Source organism: Nannobrachium achirus (assembly GCF_963921795.1).
Source record: "Nannobrachium achirus genome assembly, chromosome: 4".
NCBI classification, from domain to species: domain Eukaryota; kingdom Metazoa; phylum Chordata; class Actinopteri; order Myctophiformes; family Myctophidae; genus Nannobrachium; species Nannobrachium achirus.
Genome location: NC_137813.1, coordinates 34,250,631 through 34,263,423, shown reverse-complemented (window position 1 = coordinate 34,263,423; position 12,793 = coordinate 34,250,631). Strand labels below are relative to the sequence as shown.

The following is a 12,793-nucleotide window of genomic DNA, read 5'->3' as shown; positions in this document are numbered from 1 at the left end:
GGATGGCTTCAAACTAATTTTCATTCAGTCTGTGTTGTGTCATCATAGCCTGAATGACACTCTCTATCTCTAAGCATCTTTCTCACATGCGCACGCACGCACGCACGCACGCACGCACGCACGCACGCACGCACGCACGCACGCACACACACACACACACACACACACACACACACACACACACACACACACACACACACGCACACAAAAGGCCTCTTTCTTTTATTTTGTCTCAACATATTTTGTCTTGTATTTGCACATGCGTACGCACACACAATTGAAGAAATATAATCATAGTCTGACCGTAGACGGAGTGACACTGGGAGAAGAAGAGGGGTTCCTCTACCAGCAGCAGCAGACAGTTGTAGACGGACCACAGTTGAATCTCACTGGTACTGGACACACGCTCAAACAGAAACCCTATTTCAAGGGACAAATCATTAAGGTTGAATAGACTTTATTAACAGAATGGAAGCATGCAATGTAACAGCAGCAGAGATATAAGCAATATAGATAAGGCATAAATATAAGCAATATAGATGAGGCATAAAATGAGCACCCTATAGCCTAAACAGCAGCAATGGATATAGCATAAACTAGACTACATGCAGAACGTTAAGATGGCCATGGATTCGACTTTCGGATAAATGATTAAGCTATTATCGTGACTGAAGCTCTCCGCGGTCACATGATCCGAGACCCCACGCAAGGGAAAGCCTAATCCTGAGGTGGAAGTTGGGGATGGAGGTGGGGCGCAGAGTCTGGCAACTGAACCCTGGGACAGGTTAGAACCCTGATATATTCTGAGTAGGGGGGGGCGGAATATAGGACTCCGCCCACCTGGGGCGCGCCGCCAACCTCTGAGATCTGTCCCTTGAACTAGCTACGTCATCCTTCCTGCGCTCCATGAGGGAGGGAGAGAGAGAGGCACTCTGGAGTATTACATGTCTAGAGGAAGAAGGCCATTTACGTATCTAGGTTCTATTGTCAGACACACTGGATTCAGAGAGAAAATCTGACCAAATGCAATAGGAGATAGAGTAGGGTAGAGTGTAGACAGATGTAAATTCACAGTGTGAATGCAGTGCATAATACAGATGCCTATACTGTCCAGATGTTTTATTGTATGTTTGTGGCTGTGCGTTCGTGCGTGTGTGCGTGTGTGTCACTCACCAGGTATGTTAGCCAGTATGAATGCGCTACAGTACTGAGATGGGGAATGAACCAGGATCCAGGTCATGCACTGAACACTGGCCACCTGCAATGTCTCATCACCACTCACCAGCAGCTGGAACACACATGTCAAGACGCTTTATTCCAGTCCAGGGCTGTTCAATTTGGAATGACCTACCTCTATTAATAAGAGACTGTTTGTCATTTCCATCCTTCAAGTTTAACCTAAAAAAATGGCTACTTGACAATCAAACGTGTGACCATGTATAGTCTAAATAGTCTTAATAGTATAGCACATGTTTGTATAGTATAGTTTTTAATCGTCCTTTTTGCGAATGTAGGGTTCTTACTGTTGGAATAGTATAGTACTTGTATGTATGTGTTTTAGGTGTCTTCTCTTGATGTAAGTTTGTTGTTGTTGGTATATGTTTTGTTTTGTGTTTCATGTGGGGACTACGGATTGAATTTAGCATTCTTGCTAAGTCCGGTATATTTACATTGCTTTATGTAGTGTCCATTAATATACACTGTCCCGTCCAAATAAATAAATAAAGTAAAGTAAAGGATCCAACAGTATTTTTGTAATCCTGTGTTCAGACACTTGATGTGGCTACATGAAGCATCATCACTGCTGCGACACAGCTAGTACTGATGACAGTACAGTAGTTCAAAGGCTCTTGTAAATTTGTCCCAATTAAAAATGAAATGAAAAACGAAAAATTACCTTTTAAAGGGAAATACCACTCATTGTGGGCTCGCTGAAAGGCGAGACCAGTATTATACCAACTTTATAGACCAAGTTTATTCTCCTCAAAACAATTACCGACAGTACAAAGACAGGGCCTTTAGCCAATGAGGAGCAGCGCTCTTGGTGACATCACCACCAACAAGTGCGACAAGATATAAATATTATTATAATATTATTATTACACATATACTAAAGTTATTCTCCTTTTGCCAATGAGGGAGCAGCAAGCCCACACTGTTCCGTAGGAACAGTATTTCTAGTTTATTAACATATATTAACAATCAAAGTTGAAAATGAGTGGTTCCCCTTGTATTCAAGGTGAGTACATGATAACTACACAGACAGACACATACAGAGATCTACATATATTGGCATAAAAGGGACACAGACAGACAGATGGGTACAACGGGTACTCTGACAACATTTACAACAGGTATTACATAACCGAGTGGGGCATGCATTCGCTACTTGCATCGTTTCCAAGTAGTTGGACACCAGCCTAGTGTCATTTAAATGAAATCAAATCACTGGTTGTTTTAGAGTCAACTGTTCCAAGACAAGACAAGCATATCGATTGTCTAATAAGTTTTTGAATTCAGCTGAATTGCCTCATGCACGCGTACGCAAAATTTTGTTCAGGCTATGTGCAAGGATACTGCGTGCAATCACACACACACACACAACAACAACACACACTCGGTAGTACGGAGTTGTGTGCCAAATATCTACAAGCTGGCATGCAAGTCGAGGCGACTCTACTTTGCAAGGTCTCAGATGTAATTTGCAGTCTCAGTTAAAGCAACAGAACTGCACCAGTGATACCAGTTGGAAAGTTAGCCCTGCTGACTCAGCATGTCTGATCTCAAATAACTATTGTTTGATTTGATAGGTTCAGTTTCTGCAATATGTTTACTTGTCTATGCTACAAATAAGTTAATAGTTGGAACCCGAAACTAATTCTCATACAATTAACTATATTGTGTTTTACCCTAAGTCAACAGGCAATGGATTTGAGATATATTTTGAGTGGAATCTAACTGGACTGGAGCATGCAGGATACATCTGTCATCTCACCCCCACATATGTTCAAGAGACTGATATGACGGCATGTCCATCTGCTCTGGCTTGTGCAGTACCAAATCTTGATCTCTCTGCAATAAATATGTTTGAACAGCTACTTGACTGTGTCCCTAATGTCGGAGGAACCCCAGCAAAGCCACACAGAGGTGGCGGGTGGCAACATACTGCAAAAACGTACAATAATAATATAGACGATATGTGCTTTGGGGTGAAGTATTAACTAGGTTTCAATTCTAAGGAAACACAGTACACTGCCAAATCGGTGAACTGTTCGCATACAGTTATTAAAAATCACACCCGTGTGTGTGTGTGTGTGTGTGTGTGTGTGTGCGTGTGTGTGTGCCTGGCCTGGCCTGAAAACAGCGCCCCTCCCTTAACATGTGTGGTCATAAAAGGTACTACACCACTTGAGGCTACATACAGACATACAAACAAACAAACATACATACCTACACACACGGCCACGCTATGGAGACGGTGTGACCACCGCTCAAAAACCTCACCTCAAACAACCCAAATAGCAGTGAGTCGAGTGGAATTGAGTCATTGATATGAAAATGTAACTGCCCGTAATGGGAGGCATCACTTTCCCAGACGAGGAAGCCCAAATATTTTCCCTTTTCGTTAATCTGCCTGAATCCCACGTTCAAACAGGAGCTAATCCCGGATTAGACCCTTTTATTATAGTTGTCGTCAGCAGCGCGGACGCGGCCCTGGGAAGAGTGAGCAGGATGTTTGCAGAGACCTTTTTCAGAATATGTGGCAGCGGGCAGTGCTCCAGACACTGTTGCCCTTGGTTTGGACTGAGGATCCGGTTGTTGATGTTGTCGTCGTCACGGTCGTTGCTCTGGAGGTTGTGGTTGGTATCTGTGCTTATCTGATCACTGGTGGTGTTCATCAGAACCGACACCACTTCCGCTAGACGGAGGAGCTGCTTCAGTAGACCTGGTAGATGAAGTAATGCAAAGACATATATCCTGACCTCCAATAAAGTATGAAAAAGAAATAAACAGGAATGATGTTCCAAAGTGTTAGCCTTCAAATAATGACTGCATTTATAACAGAGCCCAAGAGTGGATATTGAGAAAAGGCTTCAAATTTACTACATGAAGCAAACAAAACTCTATTTCCTGCGCACAATATACATTTTGTTCTCTCCTTATGTGAAATGAAGCACATAATACATTCCACCCTCCCCTGTTCTCTCTGCTCGCCTCTATACTGCACCCTCAATCAGCTACTTCATTGGATGTAGTCATTTCTCAGGCTCCCTCTCCACAATCGAACTCTGATTCTCTGTAGTCCGTGGTCACTAGTATAGGCCCATAGTGCACCATCCTTACTGTACATGTGTCACCGTTGCTATCATGATTAGCACCACCATTGTAGCGTCTGTAAAGATTGTATAATTCATTGTATATTTTAGTTTATTTTTTATTGTTATCTATATTACTCCTTAGTCCTTGCTTTCTCTTTGGAATGGTTGCTGCTGTTTTGTTGACTAACTTCTCCTCAGGGATTAATAATGTCTATTTTATTACTTAATTTATTTGTCTATTTTATTACTTAATGTATTAGTGGCCAAGCCATGTAGTGCCTCAAATCCTGCATGCAGCGCCCGATTGCAATGAAAGGCCAAAGAACGCGTGGCACCCTTTTCACTTTGGCCTATTATGGAGCCACCAGGAGGCCAAAGAACCTGACCTGCCGGAGACCTGTTCTCGGAATAACACTGCTTCTAGTTTTTCTTTGATTTATTTTCCCACTTTTCTTGCTTTTACTGCTTTTTTCCGCTGCTTTTTCTTTTTTTCCTACTTTTTCTGGCTCGGCCACTTTATCGCTGCTTGCAGCTATATTTTTATCTTATCATTGTATCAAAAGTTTAACCGCAGGTGCAGTAGTCCCTGTCACTGCTGAACGCTACTGTTGGTCTTGTGGAGGGTGGCAATAACCACGTGTAGTCATTAAGCTGCTTATTTTTTCACCGGGAGGCCATGATACGTATGGAAGAACACTCTATCTTTCCCAGTTTCATACAAAGAACAAAACAAAAAACGAATTGAGTAAAAACTATTAACTCATTTTGTGCCCGCGATTTTCGGTCGCAATGATGTCCAGAGTGCCTCACGCAGGCTCCATCCGCTTGCACTCTCTTATTTTGAAAGCCAGAAGTGCCACAGCGTGATCACTTCCGGTCTGACGTCATCGGGTCGTGCGCCGGAACCGATCATTGTTTACGTGGTGCCATGCTGGATTGCAATGGAGCGTTTATACATGTGTTATATAAGCGAGCATCTGCCTCCATCTTCGCTTCTAAAGTGTTGTTTTGAGATAATGGACATTAAAGATGAGATCGGCCGTCCACCTCAATGTTATGGGATGACTATTGTGTGCTCGTGGAGCCGTGATGATGACAAATCAGCGCGGATTTTCGTCTCCGGACATCCGGCCATTCTACTCGGTAATGTACTCAACGTTACAGTAATTTATTACTTTTTGCGCGACATCACGCATTCGGCACTGTAAGTACTCTAGTACTTATTGCGTGACATCACGCAAACGGCACTAGATGAGTTAAAAAAGCACCCGTCAATATATATATATATATTATTTTATTTTTTTATTTTAATTTATTGTACTTAACTTTGTTTGTGTAACTATTTTTCTTTACTATCGTGCATATTGTGTACGCTGATTTATTGTTTTGTATTTATTTTATTGTTACTGTCTTTATTATTGTTTCAAGGAGTGATTAATGATAGCAACATGGGGGGAGGGTTGGGGAAAAGGGGAAAAAAAAAAGAAAAAGAATGTCTTTGCAATATTGACTTGTTTGATGTACAATGTTGAAACATATGTGACATGAATAAAGATATATATAAAAAAAAAAAAAAAGCACCCGTCGGGCGTTTGGTCCTGTTCAACCTGAAAGCCCCCCACCCCCATACCACCCATATTTCTAATATATTACAACTGTTTCATTTTTAATACCCCCTACCCCCGCCCCCCTGGCCTGTCAGTCGAGACCTCCAATATAGTGTTTATGATTCTTAACACATTTCTGCTATTCAGAAACTCTATTTCATCTTTTCACGGTCCATTGATCTCCATCTAGCTAGGATTCAAGTGCATTCTGATTCCATTTCAGATGTGATGGTAGTGGATTACAATGCACAAAGAAACATACCACCAATGTACCCTAGGCTGGGAGGGTGTAATGGTTTGGGGTGACTGTCTGTCCTATCCTGCACAGACACCAGAACCTTCTCCCTCTCAGTGCTGTCTCTTTTTCAGCTTTCCTATTGTTTGTCTCAAAAGACAACAACATTATTTTAACTGAGTCCCATTGCCCTTAACTTCCCACTCAAGTCTCTGCCGCCTATGACTTGTTGATGATAATGGTGAGCATCTACATCATTTGTGAGTATACAGTCTGTAATAACTAACTGTAATGCTGAATTTCCTGAGTACCTGCGTTGTATGCAGATAATCAGGTTAATTTGTCTCCTCTCTTTTTCCTGTCTCAATCCATTACACTACTACACTACCGGTACATGTGAAAGCTTAAATGTCTTAGGATCCTTAATGATTAAAAGACAACACTTCCATTGTTAATATAAACCTCATACATAAATATTCTACATGGGACCTCCTCATGTCCTGTTAGCAGCAGCTGACAGGAAATAAAGGTATATTGTCGATTCGAATAAACGAAAGCCAACATGAACCAACCTTGCCACCCACTCTCTCATTACTCTTGGCCTACAAAACATTGTAGTTCCCTCCAAAGTGGTTGAGGTTGAGGTAAACATGTTTGTTTTATAACAACTTGACATTTAAAAAAGATAATAGATACATAACACATTTCATTTTCATCACCATTTCTATTTAAATATTCACTCCTAACAAGAGGGTTGGCCTAAAGTGGGCTTATTAAACTGATAACAACTTCTACAAATGTCAACTAATCATCTGGTGCATTTTAGTTAGTAGTTGGTAAGTAACTGATGCGCGTAAAAACTGACAACTACTAGAGAAGTTCATCATGTACAATTAACCACTACACATTCATCGCTTGTGCTATTTAGGTGCTATCATATGCACCTACTGTATGTACAGTGGCAACCCTAGTAGATTTTGGAGGAATTGGACATTGATGAGGACAAACATGTCAATTGTGTTATCCAGTGAACACTGAATCACTGATATCACAGGTGATCATAGACAGTGAAGCCAGTTTGTTTGCCGTTGGCAATGGACTGCACTGCTTAGCTGGTAAATGGACCACTATATCATTTATCTTTCATGTTCATGTTTTGTATTGTATTTAGCCTTCATTGACAGCGACAGTGGAGAGAGACAGGAAATAAGGAGAGAGTGTAGGGGGGTGGAAAATGGCAAATGGTACAGTCGGCCAGGAAACAAACCGGGACTCACTGATCAGAGCATTGCGTCCATTTGGCATGAGCCCTAACCACTGAGCTATCAGGTCTTCCCCTATAACGGTTTCCACTCTTTGTGTCCTTCCTGGTTGAGAGTATTAAAAGAAAGATTCAAAAGGAGACACCTGCTCTGTCACAAATAAAATAGCTTTTCTTAAGTCTATTCTGTTGTATGTTGACATACAGTGTGTGTAGGCCACCACTAGATAACAATGAGTATCATAGTATAACACTGATAATAACAGTATATCGGACACTTTCTCACCCAGGCAGTTAACAATGAGCAGATCGGAGCAGGCGTTAGCCAGCGTCTGAAGAAGCAGGACACACACTCTGTCCCTGAGAGCTGTGGGCAGGGCCTGGACCAGTGAGCCCCCGGCGGCACCGCAAACTGCCTGCCACACGTACAGCACAGACGCCTTCAGCCCCTCGTCTGGGTACAGCAGAGCCGAACACAGATGCTCCAACAAGGGCACTGCAAGATGGATGAGTACAGAGATGAGAACTCTCAAAACGTGTGTGCGTGCCTTAGAGACACACACACACACACACACACACACACACACACACACACACACACACACACACACACACACACACACACACACACACACACATAGTCCCTTGTCTGGGTACAGCAGAGTAAAATCACTCCAATAAGGGCACTAGAAGATAGCGATAGATGGGAGATGGGAAGGTCAGAGTCAGACTTATGGAAAAAGGTGCTGGCAGGAAAGGAGAAAAAACATCTATGCACATCTATGAGAGTTTTAATGTGAAGGTGAACATTATAAATGGACCATGGGCCCGGATGCACTATCTACACTCCGGGCAAGCTGACCACACGTTCCACTTGTGACAGTTAAAATAGTGCCTTAAAAACTAAATCTCAGCATTATAACAAATCATTTCACATTATTTTCCTGTGATGCTGGTGTTTTTTTTTTTTTTTTCAATTATTTCGGTCTCATTAATTACTGCTACAGCTTCATAAGCTTTCACAGTTGAAAGGCTGCCGTAGCAGATGGATCTTCACATACTGGCAGATCACTGCTGTCACTCCCACAAGCGAGCTCAGTTCCAACCTTAGTCTGCAGCCACGAGGCATGTCACAATTATTACATAATCGTCTGATCGAAATTATTTTGCATAATTATCATAATCGTTAAAAGTGGAAAAAAAGGAAAGAAGAGGGAAATCAGAGTGACAGGGAGTACAAGAGGAAGAGGCAGAGAAGGTTTCAGCCACACTGGTGTGACTGCTAGAGTTGGCTCAAATATGCCGCTGTTAGAGCAACCACACTGCACCGATGGGTCGCCTTTTTAAGGTTATATACTCTATGACCGTCTCCTTATTTGCACACCAACCAGATTAGTTCTCCGTATGAAAAATGTTGTTCGAAATTGATAGACTATACTATGGCGATGGGCAAGCACCGTTTCATTTTTTTATCGGGCTCCCGACCTCTTATGATATTCGCTGCGTATATCAGATGATGTGATGAGTAGGCCTACTATTATTGAATCTGCCATCACCTTTATCATAACTGCAACAGAAATCTTGCTTCCCTTTCTTTACAAAAAAGCAGTTTTCATGGGGATGTTATTTATTTTTAATCATTTCAATACTCAAACTTTTGGATGCAGTTCAGCATTTTGCATTAATATTCATCACTGGTGACAGTTATGGAACGGAATTCCAATACTATATCAACAAACTGCACTGACCGGTCTATCAGTGAGAAGGGATCAGCATACACTGTTGTTTATTTATAAAGCTATTTTACTCAAACTCCCCTCCCCGCTCCTAGCCCTGCTTGTTGAAATGTTGGTAGCCACTGTAACCATGTCTTGTACAGCCTGTGGCCAGGGGTCATCAACATGTCCGTACACGGACAAACGTGTCCGTGGCAAGACTTGGTTTTGTCCGTGGCAAATTCATGATTTTCTTTTTTTACCATTATAATTTTCTTATTACCCAATTAGTGAATGTCAGTCTCCAAGTTTTACTCAGAATATTTATGACACGTATTTACTATGACACTATGGCATATTAGGAGTCCAACTAGTACTAGTGGTTCTCAAATGTTTTATTTGCAAGGACCCCAATAACACTGAAGGGCCTTTTCCAGCGGCAAAGAACCGGTTCTGGTTCTTTCTCCCGCCTATGGGATGAACCAGAGGTGAGCTTTTCCACCGAGAACAGGAGTTGGTTCCGAACCGTAAAAGTTGGTTCCGAACGGGAACCACAAAATCCTTGGTTCCTCTGGTTCAATCATGGTTCAATCTGGTGGAAACGCAAGCCGGTTCGCAAGAACGAACCAAGGTTCCAAGAAAGTTGAACAGGCACTGGTTCTGGAACCGGTTCTTTGAGTGTGTACAATATTGGTTACGGGTCCATTTGGTTCCATTTGTATACTCTCCTACAGACCTGTTATTGTCATTCACGGCTATCTCTTCTCTCTCGTGTTTCTGGTAATATCACTGTCCGCTCATTTTGTCTGTGCAAAAATGTCCACCACAAGCCAACATGGCGATGACCCCTGCCTGTGGCCAGCCCCATTGAACCCCATTTTGGTAATGTACTGTATTTTTGTGTTGATGTTCATAGGTCTGTATCCAAGCCAAATAGTCTAGTCAGAACACTTCATGTGTTTCACTGAGCAAGGCTCCAGCCAAAACTGGTTTGTTTGTTTGTTGCCTGTGCCTGAAGGACACTTCCATGAGTGCTTTGTTTGCTTTTAGGGTTCTAAGTTAGACCACTGGCAGTCTGCACAAGAGAGAGAGAGAGAGAGAGAGAGAGAGAGAGAGAGAGAGAGAGAGAGAGCTGAGGAAGCCCTGAGAAGTGATGAAGAGACAATATTGTAACATAGATAAGCAGAGAGGATTCGCTTCTCAGAAAGGTGCACTCAGAGCACTCTCAGGTATGCTCTCAGGTGGGCGGAGCTTGAATTGAATGAGTGAGGGAGGGAGGGGCAGAGTGAATAAGAGAGATCAAGAGGGACACGGAAAGAAAGGATCAGAGAAAGAGCGAGGACAGAGAAGAAGAGAGAAGATGGAAGACGACAGAAAAATAAATGACCTGAGAAACATGAGAGAGAGCAATGATTGCAGGAGAGACAGGGGAAGAGAGGAGGCCAAGATAGGGGAGAAAAACTGACAAAGGAGGGGAGAGAGAGAGTGTGGAATACAGACTGAAAAAGAACAAGGGAGAGGAGCTCAGGCCCAGCTGTTCGGTGAAGTGGATCAAAACCCAACGCCTCCAGGACATGTTTGATTAAAACCAAAATATGTGAGAGGCACATTGACTGAGAGAGAGAAAGGGGGAGGGTGTAAAGAGGGAGAGAGAGGAAGGCGGGGGGGGGGGGGGGGGGGGTGTTATGGACAAAGGTACAGAAAAGGAAAAAGATGAGAGATAAGAGAGTTAGTGAAAAAGACAGGTCAGGTAGAAGCAGAAAGAAATGAGAACAATGATGAGAGAATGATAACAAAGACAGAGAGAGAGATGGAGGGATACAGTGGAGAGGAGATGAGGAGAGGAGAGGTGAGAAAGTCAGGATGATGCGAAGGGTATAGTGCGGGCCTTATGGGGAGACAATGCTCATTTTGTGCAAATCAGTCTAAAATCGCCAAATTTTGCACAGATGTAGAAAACGATGGTTTAGTGATGAAAAGTGATGAGTCATCACTTTTCACAGTTTTGTGGGCATTTTCTGGGGCCATTTATAGCCCACGGAATGTTTTTTGTGCAAAACAAATGCTTGCAATATGGATTCAGCATCATAACAAACCCCTAGTTAGACCCCTCACATCCTACTTAAAGCATTTTCCTCCTGTATAGAAAGTCAATGGAGCGCCCTAGCTAAATCATTAGAGCAAGCCCTGGGCTACATCTATGCAAAATGTGGCGCTTTTAGACTGATTTGCACGAAATGAGCATTTTCTCCCCTTAAGGCCCCGCACTAGTAGGAGAATAAAGAGCTGAGAACTAGACAGGTGTAAGGAGAGAGAGTGAGAGAAAGAGGGGGGAGGGAGAGGCAGAGGTAAAAGGGTGGGAAGAAGACAAATAATCGTGTCGTGCCGTGCACACACAGATAGAGAGGTCTGAGAAGTCTGAAACTATCTGTTTGTGATTCTGTATCTTCACCTCCGCCAGCTCTACCATCTCCTCGCTTTACAAACTCTCTCTCTCTCTCTCTCTCTGTTGCTCGTCATTTTTCTTCTCTCCTATGTCCACTACCCCTCCTATGTTCCCTGTTTCTCGCTGTCCAGTTGCCTGTCTTTCTCTCTCCCTGACTCATTATCACTCCCTCTTTCCTACTCATCCCTCATCGCTGTCTCTCCAACTGCCTCCCTCATTAAAGTTAACTCTCCCTTCCTCCCTCTCTTCTCTCCCTAAATCTACCCCGCTGTCGACGGACTCCTCAGTCAGGGCCTGTAGGACGATGACATCGACCCACGTAGCCGAAGGGTTAGGGGGGGATTGACAGAAAGAGACAGACAGACAGGAAAAACGGTTGTGACAGAGGAAGGAGCGAGAAGCACAGAAGAAGAAATGTAGTGAGAGGCATAGGAGTTGATAATGATGATAATGACAGATACATGGATAGACAGGTAGAAATACAGACAGACACCCACATTCATGTGCGCTCCGTCATGCAGTACAGACAGTGAAACAAAGAGAGATATGAGCTCTTGTTGTCGCTGTGGGTGTGTTGTCATTAGTCCAAACAGCCCCACAGAGCCTCGCTGAGACGCTGACTGACAGGCCTCAGACAGGTGCACACAGTCAATACTGGCTGCCCGCATCTAGCATCAGCAAACCACACTGCAGAGGGGCTGTGACGCCTAACACCTCATGAGAATACCTAACAATAAAACCCACACACACACAAACAAACACACACACACACACACACACACACACACACACACACACACACACACACACACACACACATACACACACACACACACACACACACACACACACACACACACACACACACACCCACACACACACACGCTTTCATCTATACAGATAAACACTGCCACATGACACACTTTTTTCCAGATTGATTACTAGTCACTGTTAGATAAATGGGAGGAACAGTTCAGTGGAAGGGCAGGTGGCGTACAGGTTGCTGCAGGAGAGATTTAATCAGTGTGTGTTTTGTGAGGGAGGGTGGGGTAGGGGGCGTTAAGAAGTACATCATCTTCCTGCTATAGGACACACAATTTCATACACAAACACACACACACACACACACACACACACACACACACACACACACACACACACACACACACACACACACACACACACACACACACACACACACACACACATC

General features: G+C 43.2%; 1 protein-coding gene across 4 annotated transcripts in view; it reads right to left on the bottom strand.

The window, feature by feature from the left end:
* LOC308284350 (meiosis inhibitor protein 1-like) overlaps positions 1-12,793 on the bottom strand; it is a 69,046-nt gene that overhangs the window by 32,759 nt on the left and 23,494 nt on the right. For all 4 annotated transcript variants that reach the window (XM_080724936.1, XM_080724937.1, XM_080724938.1 and 1 more), the window contains exons 7-10: positions 7,709-7,918; positions 3,747-3,946; positions 1,174-1,288; positions 304-420 (exon numbers count right to left, since the gene is read on the bottom strand). In XM_080724936.1, coding sequence (XP_080581062.1) covers positions 304-420; positions 1,174-1,288; positions 3,747-3,946; positions 7,709-7,918 — 642 coding nt within the window. The remainder of the gene's footprint in view (positions 1-303; positions 421-1,173; positions 1,289-3,746; positions 3,947-7,708; positions 7,919-12,793) is intronic.